This window comes from Pezoporus occidentalis, unplaced genomic scaffold, assembly GCF_034315485.1.
Source record: "Pezoporus occidentalis ecotype Australia unplaced genomic scaffold, CSIRO_AGI_Poc_V1 ctg59, whole genome shotgun sequence".
Taxonomy (NCBI): Eukaryota; Metazoa; Chordata; class Aves; order Psittaciformes; family Psittacidae; genus Pezoporus; species Pezoporus occidentalis.
The window spans coordinates 5,022,269-5,037,784 of record NW_026915932.1 but is presented as its reverse complement, the minus strand read 5'-3'; the positions used below and the strand labels follow the sequence as shown (position 1 = coordinate 5,037,784).

The 15,516-nt window shown below is 39.2% G+C and overlaps 1 protein-coding gene across 3 annotated transcripts in view; it reads right to left on the bottom strand.

Moving 5' to 3' along the window:
- The window catches only part of RASA2 (RAS p21 protein activator 2), a 50,155-nt gene that overhangs the window by 18,802 nt on the left and 15,837 nt on the right, over positions 1–15,516 (bottom strand). For all 3 annotated transcript variants that reach the window (XM_062638961.1, XM_062638963.1, XM_062638962.1), the window contains exons 5-7: positions 14,317–14,393; positions 2,098–2,181; positions 161–233 (exon numbers count right to left, since the gene is read on the bottom strand). In XM_062638961.1, the coding sequence (XP_062494945.1) occupies positions 161–233; positions 2,098–2,181; positions 14,317–14,393 (234 nt within the window). The remainder of the gene's footprint in view (positions 1–160; positions 234–2,097; positions 2,182–14,316; positions 14,394–15,516) is intronic.

The window sequence follows — 15,516 nt, the reverse complement described above, 5'->3', positions numbered from 1 at the left end:
CAACCCCCAGAAATTTACTTATATTTGAGAGGCTAGTGAAAGCTCTTCAAATTGGCTAAAGAGAGCTTTCTTTCTGTGCTAGGTACTGCTGTGTAGCTTGCTTAAAAATATTTGAAGGAATACATAAAGTAAACAGGCAGAATACCACAAAAAAAGTTACCTCAAAATAAAATGTTTCGTTAAACTGCGGATTGCTTGTTTTCTTCTTTACTTTGGTCTTCTTTTGGTCATTCCTGTTCCAATGTGGTAAAATTTTTTACCATAGACAACTTAAACACACAATTATAAAAACATTCTATTGTCAAGAAAATCCATGCATTAAAGTTAAAACATTTTTGTCATTTTAGAGATCACTTTGATCAATGAAGAAAATCTTAAAATGAGTTAATCTTCACAATATAGTTTGAAAAGTTAAAATTTCAAGTGGTGTATGTAGTTAATTGTGCAGCTGCCCAGCAAAAAGTTTCTATTTCATTTCACAGATGAGTATAACTTACATATATCTAGTAAAATATATCAACAATTTCTAAAGCATTTCAAACTTCAGCCTGCAGACAATTTCTTTAACACTGCTTGCAGGCTACTAACACAGATTTCCTTGTCTTGTTCAACTGCCAATTTCTGTTTTCCCACCCACCCTCTTTTGTTGGGGAAATACCCACTACCTCTTTACAGACAGACGCTTACACCAAGCCACTGAACATTTTGTTTGGGAGCAATCACTGCTAATGCTAAATAGCACAGGGTTAAACAAAACAATTGCTCCTCTCTCCCTTGTGAGATATGTGTGTATATATATATATACACACACACATATATACACACACACACACATTTTTCTTTCACATGTTTTATGAAAGACTACAGTAAAAGGCTATGATAGCATAAAATACTTTCTAAAAGAAACAAATATAAAACGGGGGAAACAGATGCGGGAAAAGAAAAATCAACCTAAACATCAACTGTTTTCAGGTGCTGGCCATATAAATATTCCAGTGATGATACATGAATCACACATGCATGAGATGGGAAAATCTTAACCAGGCACTTCTGTCAGATTTGCACATATATTCCCCTACCAACAGGGTAAATATTCTGTGGGATGAACATTCACTCAGTCCCATCTGTATCACAGGACCGAAACAGGAAATATATGTCAATTTACCTTCTTTGGCAATCAGCACCATGCTTCCTAGGTATAATGGTTAAAACCCTAGTTCTCCTAAAAAAAAACCAGCCAAAACAAAACAAACAAACAAAAAAAAAAAGGACCCACCACCAAAAAAAACAACCTAAAAAAAAAATGTGATCATGTATTACCAAGGAGATAAAAACACGTCCCATTTACTTATAGATTACTCAGGAACAATCCCTCTGAAGTGTTTAAAACACTGAAGTTTGCTAGATGTTCTGGTACTATCTTAAATACCAGAGACAGTAAATGGACTTTGGTTTGATGCTGCAAGAAAGAAACAACTGAAACCTAGCTTATTTTAGATGTTATTGAACATGGAGTTGCAGGTAGTAAATGTGTGGGATATGGGATTTTTCTTAATTGGAAAACCCCAACAGTTATTCAGGATTACTGATCCAAACAAAGGAGACATTTAGACTGTGGGGAGTTTGAATGTAGAATCCTGAAGGTGCTGGCACAGGTAGGTCTCAGCAGAATCCCTGCTCTTGCTTCCTCCCAGTTGCTAAACATTTGCTGCAAAGAAACTCACCCATCAAGGAAAACATGCAATGGATGAAGGTGAGTGAGCAACTGACTGTATCATCCCATACAGAAATTTGACAAAAATTAACAGGAAGCACAGTGTAGACATCAAGAATCCAGGGCAAAACCTGAGTAGAAAGAACTGAGTGACAAGTGGTTCTTGACTAGTGCAGGCCATTCAGAGAGACTAAACATCTTCACAATCTTGAGAATATGCCAGGGAAGGGGAGAATACAATAACAAAGGAAAATGTAACGTATGCAGAAAGCATTTTAAGATTTCCTTTTGTATTTTAAAGTTTTTGCTTAAAATCTATGATTTTCTTTTCCAGTTTAAGATCATAGCATTTTAGATTTATTAGTTTTATTCTAAAATGTTACCTGGAAGGCCCCACAAGAGAGACTGTTGCATAAGGGTCACAATTCTGTCCATTTATAAGAGGCAACCCATGGCACTCCTTTATACTAAAAGGAAAATGGAATCAATAGATCAGTGAAGTAATGGCTTTGGCTTAGAAAAGCAAAACCCTTCCTAAAATCCTTTCCAAAAAGAAGATCTTTTTAAGTCCTGCTGTATTACACAGTTATATACATTGATCCAGCTTAATGTATGTACAGCAAATAGAATGTAACTACAGCTCTCTGGATGGTAATAAAAGGTAATACTCAAATGTACCAGACTTAGGGGGCCCTGTGAGACTAAATTCTTGGAACTGCTTGACAAAAGACATTCCAGTATCATACATGCATGGCAAAATCCTAAGTAAAATGAACTGCTACGTTAGGGGAAACTGCAGACTTACAAATTTGATTTCTCAAGGCACACAGAAAGCTACTGGAACTTGTATTCAAGTATTTTGTTTTGGATAAACTCCATTCTGAGTTGAAGAAGCTGAGAAATGCAAAGTCATATCCTGAAATTATATTTAAAATCAAACATCCAAAACTATTAGTTCATATTCCTAGCACATCTAGGTTCCATCCATACTGTCCAGCCACAAAGAGAAAATCAGTTTACCTTTGAAATAGTGTTTAAAGTTTATTTTCAAACTCTTTTCACAATAGTGCATTATCAGGGTTAACCATCCCTTTTTAAAAATACTGTTTTCTCCATAATTCACACAATAGGTTGTAAGCTGGTGTTTAACAGATACATGGGATGGTTAGAAAGTAATGCTCACAGAGGAAAAGACACATCTTCTAGACCTTTTTTGAAAGCTTGCAAACAGTTTGGATCACCACAAGAGTAACACAGAGCTGGGTCAGCAAGCTGACAAACCTTCAGATTCTGCCCACATCTGAGCATTAACTAAAACCAACTGGAAAAACAAAAGCAAAGCATTTTGTAAAATTACACAGCACAAACCAGACATTCTACTAAAATAATGTGCTAATGCAGCCATGCACACTATGGTGGTTATCAAGTCCAGAAATATTCAGCAGATTACAAAATTTCATAAACAAAACAAGATCTGAATATTATATTCCTGTTCTCTCTTTTAAAAATTGTCTATTTTTAATAATGTATTGCAGGAATTGAACCAAATTAATGCAAGTAAGGTTTGGTTGCCATAATTAGCCAGCCTGAATAACATGTAACTTAAGGAGAGAATGGAGTTTTCTGATCTAAGTTTAGATAAGTAATCAAATAAGTGTTCTAATGCTAACACATGGACTATGAAGTTGTGCAGATAAAGTTACACAGCAGCAACAGTAGCTACACACTGTTGTTAAGTAAATGCTTTCTATGCTGTAGAAAAATAGCATTAAAAGAATAACAAGAGCTGCAAACCCTTAACACAAGTGGGGAAACAAGAGACATTAACAGTCCTGTGCTGCCTCAGAACTCCACCCTCTTTGGAGTATGCATGATTATAAACCAGATGGTATTTCCCCCCCCCAAAAAAAGTCCCTTTGTCTTAGCCAGTTCAGGGAACATTTTGTGCTGAACCACTGCACAATCATTTGTTATTTTTCTTCCAGTTTTCAAGCACATGGCCTTCAGCATTTCAATAATTTTTGAATCACAATGAATCCTACAGTGATTTCAAACCCACCATTTAAATGGGTTTTTGAAATGCCCAGTTTCATCAGCATTAATCGATTCCTCCAACACACACATGACATAGAAGAGTGGCAACAAAATTAAACTGTCTCAACTTTTCAGTCCTTTGGGGTATCTGATTTGAGGCATTTTGTGTCACTAAACATACTACCTCTGCAGCTCCCAGAGCTTTTGGGTTTCAGGTGTGAATGCTAAAGATACCTTTAAGCCAGCCTCAAACTGAATTTCCTAGGAAATTCATAGCAGATAGATCAAGTCAAACTTACCTCCACAGAATTCAACTATTTTAACAAGAACAACACAATTTTTCTCCCTACAGACCCACGTTCCCCAAGCTCCTGAATTTCTCTATAGCAAGCAGATTTAAGTCCTACAGAAAGCAGTTTCTTTTCTGATGTAGGAAGTTTCTCATTCCTTCCCTCATCACTGTATGAATGACCTCCATACTTGACATAATGATCCTGTGGGAAAACGTTTATTGTCGTATCAACAAAAACTGATCACGTTGCCCTACTTTTGCTTACAGAAACAGCTTGTCCCAGCCTCCCTGTCTTCTTACAGCTTAACTGCAACACACACCAAACAAACACTTGTGATTTTCTGCAAGCTGAAAAACATCTTACTTACAACTACACAGCCTTGCAGCAGAATTAGAATCTCCAGATTGCTCATACAGATCTGTTGTTTAAAGCTGATTTCACACTCCAGTCGGTCTCCCTGTGTAGGCAGCTCTAGCATTCCCTTTTCATTTCCTGCTCAAGCCCCACTTCTGCTGCCAGCAAGTAAGGTCTACCTATCTTAGACAGCCTACTTTCTCCAAAATCTCAAAACACAAACAATACTCCAGTTCCCCTGGCCATCAACTCTGAACGTTCCCAAATCTTTCTTTTTCAGACCCATCAGGATCAAGAATTTGTTCCAAATTTCTCTCACCTCCTCCCCTTCTACCTCTCACTCTAAGCTAGCCAGTTATCCCTTAACTCCAGTTACTGTCTGGAGACATATTACCTGACAGCACAGCTAAATCAACTGAACTGCACTGAAATGGTTGATTCTCCTCCTCTTATAACTCCTGACTTGTATATGTGACCTAGAGTGATTCTGTTTAATAACATTACGGAAAGCTATTTAGGTTTTGAGGCAGTTTTCAGTCAGTTTGGCAACCTGAATTAACCTAGTTGTGCACAAGATCACACAAGCTCCAAAGGCTGTGCAAAGCAAGTAGCCATTAAAGGTAGGATACCATTAAATCAACTCAGCACTATCAAACTGAATTGCTACTCCCTAGGGGCTCAATACACAAGACTGAATCACTGCAGATAGTTTTAGGCTACTGAACAGGCAGCCTCCAGCAAACACGTTTAAAATTTTAAGATGTATGAAGTAGCTCAATTAGATGAGACTTAACAGAAGTGGGAAAGTGCCACCTAAGCAAGCTACCAGCTAGCAAATCTTGGGGAATGCTGCCCTTCCCTGAAGAATCAGGCAAAGTGCTAGAACTGCAATCTTCCGCAACAGCAAAAGGAAACACAGACAAAAAAAATCCACCAAAACCAGCAAAAAAACCCTCAAAACACTTTGATCAATTAAAAAAAAAAAAAAAAAAGCAACGAACCAACCAACACTAAATATACTTTCCTATTCTGACAACCATAATACATATATTTCTACCATATGGTAAATGTTTCAGCTTTGACAAATGGTTTCACATATCTAGGCTGGCACAAGCAATTTTCATTGAAAAAGCATAAATGCATAGAGTTTAAAGAAGCAGGCAGGAACTTAAAAGCTGCCTGTATTTTAAACTACTACATCTTTATGTAAAGTGTAAGCAACAGCTAAGAGAAGGACTTCTATTTCTCAATCTACTGATCATTTACTGTGCAGTGTAAGGGACCCTTCAGTTTACATTAATTCTTGCTTCACAACTCAGTAGTTTGTTCTGCAAGAGGGGTTTCATACAGGAAATATGAGCCTTTCACATACAACTGGCATATATTCAGCTCGTAAGATGGAAGTAAGTCCTTAAACTGACACAGCCTGCAATAAACCCCCTCGATGACTGAGGGACTTGACCTCTACCAGTCAAATCAGGCCTCCAAGTGCAGAAACTAAGTAACTGCGACCATTAGGATTTGTCACTTCATGTGAGAAGATGAAGTATAAACAGAACAGTAACAAACTGACAGGTCAATTTAAGATACTACAGTGTATAATTTTTAGAAAAGTAAGTAAAAAAAGGAAGAGACAAGATCTAGCTGCAGTAAGCCATTTCTGGCTTTCAAGTATTTCCACCGTAAATACATAAAACTCTTTGTTTAAGAGCTGAAGTCGTGTTAAACACAGAGCAGGCAAGTAGTACTATCTAACAGCCTAATTTGGCAAGAAACCATTCAAGTATCATCTGCTTCAGCAGCAGCAAATATGCAAACAACAGTCACGCAAACTTGTTTTTACCGATTCCCACAAAGAAAAGCTTTAAGCATCTATTTTTGAAATGTGCTACTATACATGCTGCTGTGGTTTTGAACAAAAGAGCCCACACTGACTCAGCAGTTAATCTCTTGCATTATCTCTTTCCCCTCCTCATTCACACATTAGAAAGGGAAACAACTAGCTCCAGAGACAACACTGTAATTCACAAACAGTATGCGAGTGCATCTGCAGGAAATTTAACAGCAGGTTTCCAATTAATAAAAAATTATGTGTAAAAACAGGGTTTAGCCCACTGTAAGTAGTCTCTAAAACAGCACCTCACCAAAGGAAGATTAACTTTACCCTTGTATTTAAAAAAAAAGTGTAAGCCTTGAAGCTGACTTTTCTCCATGGAAAAATGTTCTTCAGTATCATGTTTTCAGAGCTCTCACACAACCTGAAAGACCTAGCTGGCTTCACAAAGTCCAAACTTCAGGAAACTGGTCACTTAATCTTGTGTTGTGAAAGTTACAGCTACTGTATTTAATCTTTGTAGAATTTCTGTACTCTCAGGGAATACATATTGTGGAAATCCATTAGAAACTTACTTATCCATGGAAGCCAGCACAGGTATCTAGAAATTTCTTATCCTACATAAAACTTAACTGGTGAAGGTTTAAAAGTCTCCCTGCCTCATTCCATTGAGACATTATTAATTTGGACATGAAGTAAAACACATCTCTGAAAGGGAAGTATTACAGCCCATGTGAAGAATTTTATTTTTTTCACTATTTTTTTTTCTTTGTACAGTACTTTTTCAGTTTGGGATAGACTGAGAAGAGGCAGGGACAGAAATATACATCTATGCCTACTGTTTGTCTTTCTTTACTCAGTCACAGCTCTGCAACTTCCTATCTTTCAGCTTTGTTAAAAGGGTTACTGGTACAACTAATTCTCAGGGCCTGGTGACCAACAACACATCAGTGAATGCATTGCTTACTAGTTACCCTTAGAAATCTTCAAAATAAGCAGACTCCTAAAAAGCTTAAATTTTCTACTAAAGAACCTCACCTATATATTCTGTAAATTCCTCATTTTTTAAGATCAAAAGGGTCTTAAAAATCCCCTCACATCCATTTCTACAATACTATAGCAGTGAGAGATTTCTTATTTCTCATACTCACATGTACATCCAAAACTGTATTTATATACAATATATTACTTACACAGTGAATCATTTTGAGGCTTATCAGCATGTGTGATAAATACTACTAAACACTTTCAGTCTGAAGAACTTTAGTGCATTTCATAATCTCAGATGAAGACAAAGGTACTGATGTAATACTGCAGCATTTAACGCACAATCCTCTCCCATGTGGCAGTGAGTGGGTGAGCATAGCAATCACGAGAGAACCCTGGCTTCCTTCTGATCATTTATCTCCATCATGAGAAGAGATCCTGAGAGGGCACGGTGAGTAACCCACTTCCTACTCAAAACTGCTGTCTGCAACAGTAACTTTCTAAAGCAACTTTTCTCCATCCTATGAAAAACCTAAACATGTTTTAAAAATAAGTTAAAAAAATTAAAAATAACTTGGACTAGAGTGCATGACTATATAAAGTAGAAAAAAAACCCTAACATACCTATCAGAAAGTTATGTTGGAAATAAATCACAAAATCATAAAGCTCCAGTCAGCTTTTGGTAGCACAAGAGAAAAGCTCTTCTCATTCTGTTGGATACAAAATAAGTTGGATACAAAAATAAGAGCAGCAGGACTCACAATGAACCAAACTGCCACCTGCTATACAAGTGGAAACACTTTCAGAACTATCTTTAAGTTACAAATACACATTGACTTCAAGCACATTTCTACATTTTAACTGAATTATCAGCCTACAACAGCCACTAAAGCACTACCAGTTTCACTGGCTTAGCTCTATCACAGAACTGGCTTCCCTTTTCATGCAAAGTAACAGAAAAGCAGAAAGATTATTTTGCTAGGTTTTGCTCCAACTAAGCTACTCATCTTGGTTTAGATAGCTGACTAAAACAGAAAAAACTTACTGCAAACTTCGTAACAAAAATTACATTAGCAAAATTTAATGTGTAATGGTCTACCCCTGCTCCCTGGAGCTGATCTGAACATGAAGTCACTGAGAGAAATGGAAGACCACACACCGTTTCCCCTCTGAGTTTCACAATACAGCCCATTCTTTCACACTAAATTCTCAGAGAAGATTTAAAAAACAATAAATCCTCACTTTCTGAATAAATACAAGTTAACGAACACTGCTGGAAAGCAAAATTAAAGAATCTTAGTACCTTTAGAGTTTTTAATCTTAATTTTCCCTTAAGTCATTATAACCCCCTTGTCCATACCCTTCACAGGATCTATCCCACAACCTCTTTGGAGACAAGTGCAGAAACATCTCTGTGTCCTTCTGAAACACTACAAATAAAAAAATGCAGTAAGACTGGCTTGTTCTCCTGAACCTTACTCATGCTGAGAATGTAAAGAAGAGTCACAAGAGAATGCTGTCAATCTCACCGAGTCTCTGCAAGTCATTGGTTTCCACTGGTCTCCTCAAATGATAGCAAAGCAAAGAGACTCCCAGAAGCAAGTGACTTAGCAGGCTGTCAGACTTTTTCAAGAACAAAGGATACGATTAGCCTCTAGAGAGGCTGGTATCCTATAGTATTCCCTTATCAGACAAGCTTTTAATGAGAATGTCAAAACATTTTTGTACAGCTGTATTTGCATTACCTTCTTACCAATTTCTGGCCTTAAATACATTGTCTGATAATGAATTAAAAGAATGACCAGTACATGTGGAATTCTGGTCTTCTGTGACTACCATCTATAACTGTGGAGACAGTGTTCTCACAGGAGAATGCATAATTAGTACATAAACTCTGAATAATCCTGAAAGATACAGCAGGCCATGAGAGGCCCGAAGAAGCTTAAGCAAGCAAGATAAGAAGAAGCTGGAATTCACTGAGTTAATGAGAACTGTGGACTGCTGGCAAACTTTCGAGGTAAAGTTCTCACACCTGTGCTTAACCAATTATATGTTAGTCACTAAGGGTCTTCAAGACATGTATCCAATCATAATATGCCAAATCACTGTAAGGGCATGTAAGAAATAGTATATAAGGAGTTAAGGCTTTGTAATAAATTTGGCAATCGCTTGATCACATTGATCGTCTCTGCCTTGTCCCTGACTCCCGCGTCAACAAGTGGTGCCTGAACAGGGACCCTCCGATCGGTAACTCGAAGAAGACAAATTTGAAGGTCCGACAAAAGGAGGGGGGCGGAGAGCCGGACGAAATTCAGAGCTGCCCTGGTGCTGGGAAGTCAGACGTTTGCAAAACTTTGGGAATCTCGCCCCGATCAGGTGAGCGGCGGGGGAGGAGATGGGACACTCGCTATCCAAAGAGGAACAGGCAGTGATGGAGCTCTTCCATCACATTTCTCTCTAAGAGAGGACTGCAATATTATAGTGCCACCTTACAGAGGCTGTTAAAGTGGTCCCATGATCGCAAGGTTAGTAAAGGGACCAAAGATGCAGAGAAACACTCTACACTTTGGAGATTGGTGTTTGAGACTTTGAAAGAGATGAAATTGGAAAGGGCGGCGGTAGCTTCTGTATTTGCCGCCACAGCTCCAGAAGGGGCTGTCTCCCCTAACCCCCATCATAGTGCTCTGGCTATGACTTTTGCACCTCCTGTGGTACCTGGAACGGCGCCGAAAAATCAACGCCCCGAGCCGATGCAAGCAAGAGCCAGGTCCACAGATGGCCACGTACCGAACAAGAGACACCTGACAAGAAAGACATAGCTGCGAACAATGGAGACCCCGAGTTCGACCCAGGATCGGACTCAGAGTCCCCTGAATCCGAGCCAGATTTATATCCTCTGCTTCCAGACTCCGACTCTTTGTCTCCCGGGTCGGTCTGCTCGGCTTATCAGCAACTACTCACTTGCCTTGGAGACACTTAGCTGCAACAACTGATGAAAAAGCTTGAAGCCCTCGAGACTCGGACTGACACATCTCTATCGGTGTCACCACCTTATCCTCTGCAAAATCACTTCCTTAAAGAAGGCAAACAGGGGGAGGGGGTGGGAGAGGTATCAGGGGGCACAAATCCTGCGCGCTGTTGGCACGGGTTAATCAAAGATGCGATTATTACTGGTGAATTTTCTGCAGTGGGCCTCTCTGCATATCCTGTGTTTACTACACAGCAGGGGGGTAAAGAGTGGGAAGCTTTTGATCTCAAAATAGTTAAGGAGGCCCAACAAGTGGTGACCACATATGGGTTAAAATCCTCTTAAGCTATACATGTTATGATTTTTTTTGCGATTGACAGGAGACTTTAATGATCCCCCTGCTATAATAAATGGTCAGGCATTAGGTTCAGGTTATATGACTAAAACCCCGAGTATTCTGGTCCAGTACAAGGATTTGGAAACCGGCATTTGGAAAGGTCCTATGAAAGTAAAACTAACTGGTTGAGGTCATATGTGTGTAAATTACAGATTCCAGTTCGTGGTGGGTGCCAGCTCGATGGGTAAAACCCTGGAAAGAGTCAGTACTGCTCCAGGACAACCCCCTTGTCAGTGATTGAATGAATTGAAATTTGAGCTTAAGACATCAGTTTTATGGATGTTTTCAGTCCTTCTTAAAGTGAAGGGAGCAACTTTTTTTATGTTAAACAAAACAAACAAATAAACAAAAAAAAAAAAACACAAAAAAAACAAAAAACACCCAACCCCCCACCCCCCCCTCCCCCGAACCTCCAGGGAATCGAGACCAGCGCGGGATACAGACGTATTGTGTGATTTTCTGGTGGTGGGAAGGTCTCTCATATGCTCTTATCAGGGGTATTGGGCATACTGTGACGGACCGTGGACTTGGGAGCCCATGTAAAACTCATTTAATACAGTTTCTCTGTCATACTCATGTACTAGAAGTTGGTAAATATAAGTATGTCCAGGTTTCTATTGACCTTTGGAGACCTTTAAAGATATTGCTGGCCACTTCTTTCAACATAGGCTGGCCACCTGCATCGGAATGAGTGTGCATTTTGGTCAGTATAAAAGCCCAAGCCTCATATGATGTGGGGGAGGCAAAGCCTCTGCGGGGACGTCCGCTAAGGTTGAGCCTGCCACCGCGCACTGCAATGATGCTTCTCGGAGCTGGTTTCCTGTTAGTCTCCACAGGGTCCTTGTGCCATGTTCTGTACGTGGGATTGTGTAGTGGGAGTAATGATTGTCTGGATTTTGTGCTTCAAATATTGTAGTTGTGTGGAGTGTGCTTGTGGGATCCCATACGTGTGTGTGTGTGTGTGTGTGTGTGTGTGTGTGTGTGTGTGTGTGTGTTGAGGGCAGACAGTGTTCTGTGTATTTTTTGTTGTTGGGTTCATGTAAAAGTTTTTAACGGGTAACAGTTTAACATTTCGGGCAAGAAAGGGTTAATGCAAAAGTGCAGTTGCTGGCAGGTATTTATGGTTGCTGCTGAGCAGGCCCGCAAAGGGAGACTTCGGGAAAAAAACAAAACAAAACAAAACAAGCAAACAACCAAAACAAACAAAAAAACAAACACAAAAACAACCAAAACAAAAAAAAAATAACCTCTCAATCTATTCAGGTATTGAGGCAGTTTGTAGAGACACCACAGACAAAGCCTAAAGAGCACCTGCAACACAGTGGGTGCATGGTAGGAGCCTTGCTTAGTATGTTTAAGGTAACCTGGGGGTGAATCCAAGACTTGGAGGAATAGATAGATCGGTTGAAATAAGAACTGCTAACTAAAAAAGCGAGAGGGGTAGTGCAACCACAAGCTTTATGAGCCATCACCTAAGCAGCATCAGGGTGGCAGAAAAAAAAAAAAAAAGAAGAAAAGAGGCAATGATGCAGCAAACTCCTCGACTGTTAACAATGTGCAGTTTAACCTGTCTGCTTCTCAAGAACTGATAACCTGGAGGAGGAGCTATATTTGTGTCCTCCTGCCTACAGGTCCATGGCGACTGCCTGCTAAGTTTGGCAAGCCTTGCCGTGAGCTGGACAGACGAATGGAAAAACCTGATGCCTCAGCTACAGGAGCTGACTGTGAATACCCCAAGCAGAATGACATAGAGGAAGAGAAAATCTAATGATTGCAAAACATCACTTGGGGGCTACTGAAAAGTAACATCCTGAATATGTGTGCCTGTAAAGTAGCTATTATTAGAAGCTCTGATTTTGTGTATAAAACCACCTGTATTTACTAGCCAGTTGCTAATGAGGAACTACACCTTGTATTGTATAGATTTGTCACTTGTAAAAGAGATGTTAGAGTATGGAAATTTGCAGTAGCTGCTAGAAAATGCTAAGGCAAAAGCTGGAAAGATTCTAATACAATGGTAGTGTTATAAAGCAGGTGATGGAACAAATTAAGAGGTGGGAGAATTCCAGTGGTAAGAAATTTCTTTGGCTAGTCCCTCGCTGCCATCAGCATCTTCAACATGCTGCTGCACCCTGTAATAGCTACTCTGCTAATGTAAATTTGTGTGTGTGCCTTGCTGTAGTAGCGACTTGTTACTGGATGAAGCAGGTGAAACTCTGCATTGACAACAAGGTGCAAGGACTGAGGCTGACAAAATGCCTGCTACCACAGTCAAGGGCATGATTGGGTTGGCCTCCGTGTTTGCCACCAAGAAGAACCTTTAGCTCCGCTGTTGGCTGTAACCCGGCAGGCATGGAGCGGTGGGGACACATGCCATGTCAGACCTTGATGTGAAGGATCAGAGAGCTATACAGCCTGTTACCAGAGAGCCATACAACAGAAAAAAGGGGCAGGCCCAGCAGCCTGTAGTTGGCATATGTTGGAGATATAATCTAGCCCAATTCCCCTGCTCAAGTAGGGTCACCCAAAACATATATAAAACAAAAAGGGGGAGATGTAGAGACAGTGTTCTCACAGGAGAATACATAATTAGTACATAAACTCTGAATAATCCTGAAAGATACAGCAAGGCCATGAGAGGCCCAAAGAAGCTTAAGCAGGCAAGATAAGAAGAAGCTGGAATTCACTGAGTTAATGAGAACTGTGGACTGTTGGCAAGCTTTCGAGGTCAAGTTCTCACACCTGTGCTTAACCAATTACATGTCAGTCACTAAGGGTCTTCAAGACATGTATCCAATCATAATATGCCAAATCACTGTAAGGGCATGTAAGAAATAGTATATAAGGAGTTAAGGCTTTGTAATAAATTTGGCAATCACTTGATCACATTGATTGTCTCTGCCTTGTCTGTGACTCCCACGTCAACATATAACCTGTATATTCAGATTCCCAAAGCCATCACATAGGATCATTATCAAACACAGCTCTAAGAATAATAATACAAGAGAACAGACTGGTTAGTAGATTCTGATATGTGTCATTCCAAGCTTTTTCTTTAATATTGGCAAAATTTGTCTTTTTTTTGAAAAAACATACACAAAAAAAAATTTACTGTTTCTATGAGGCTCTGATATGGCATAATTCCTTTACACTTTGGATTCAAAATTAAGTTTGGTAGTGAAAACTCCCCAGCTTGCTGCTAAGAAATTTTACTGAAATGTGGCAACCTTACACCTCTCTAGAACAGCAACTCCTATACTTTCTTTTTCAATAAACATTCTTTATCATGGTTAACTCCCTGAAGCAAAACTAAAACTGGATTTTCACATACCAAACCAAAACATTACTTTGAAAAGTTTCACATTGTTCCAAACATCACCATCACCAGCTTAATTACGTCAGCAAGCACAGTACTGGAAGTTCCGGCTGCCAGCTGCAGTGGGTATTCATAGTTTTTGCAGCAGACCAAATTTAACTGGAACTACAAGACACCCAACTAATGACAATAGATAGTCACACTGAGTTCTAATAAAAGTGAGTGCTTTGGGAGGAAGAGAGATGCACAGTTGTGAACAACTTCTGCATAAGTTTTGTAAATATATAGCCATTCCCTCAGCAAGGTAGGCTCCAAGGAAAGTCATAAAAAGAAAAATTATATTAGTCCTAGGAGACAAATTACACAATGTTCTAATAAATAAACAACTAAATATTCGAGGATTAATGTATTTTCTTACTGTACTACTAGTTGCTGGCACACAGATCCATTATCTGTTATCAGTTCATTCAGTTTTAATTCAAGGTGAACTTTTCCCTGAAAAAAAAAAAAAGATACACAAGCAGTTTTAAAAGCCTTTATTTTAAAAGTAGTAATTAGAGCAATAATGTAGTTAACAGTTAGAAGCTATTTAGGGTAATTCCGATATAACCGCTTCAAGCAAATACCTAAAGCACATATCCTGCAATAAGAGTAAGATGAATGCATTTGAACTTTGAGAGATAATAATTAAAGAGAAGCATTATCCTCAGCTGCAGACAGAGCATGAGTTGGACAAGCCTCCATGGATTTAACACACACACACACACAAAAAGTTTCTTCCAGCATGAGAAAGCACAAGAGCAAAAGACCCTCTTACTTTTTGCTCCAAGCATGGGATGAACACTTGAGCAAATAGTGAGTGGATTTATGAGCATTTCAGGAGAAAACTCTAATATGACCTTGGGCTCTGAAGGCAGTTAAGAGTTATTCAGGAAAGCACAACAGTATGCAGTAGCCATAACAACTAATATTTAATATCCAGGTGTAAAATCCTGTCCACTGCACCAGACTGAAGATTATTTAGAAATTTACTATGGATCCCAGTGCAGCTTTCAACTATCTCACAAAGTCTGCTTCGTGGAACAGAAATCACATAGGAAAGGAAGAGGTGGCAGTAATTGGTAAACCAGGCTTCCTCCTTCTCTTTTTCTGATATAGGAAGAAGTAGTAAGAAAAAGAACCCATAAATGATAGCACAGCATGGATCAGCTTCAGAACTCAGCAAGAGCCAGCCTATTGTACCCTCACGATAAAATGATTCACAAATTCCAAATCATGATATGGAATTTTCTTGAAATTACCAAAATTAGGTACCATACCCTTACAACAAACATATACTGTCTGAACAATACTGTTGCTCATTTCAGTGCATGGCAATTTGTGCTAGCTTTCACAATTAAGGTAACCAGACACTGACAAAGTCTTTCCTCTAAACCATGTTCTCTTTCATATTCTTGTAATCTGTCCGTTTGTCTGTTTACTAAAGGGAACATCGAATGACACTGGTCTGACCACTATTATGATTCTTAGGAAATGGACCTGGAAGGTAATTTTAGTATGTGGCAAAGGAAGCAAGCTACAATCTGAACTGCAGTTTTGCTGTACAGCACTAAAATGG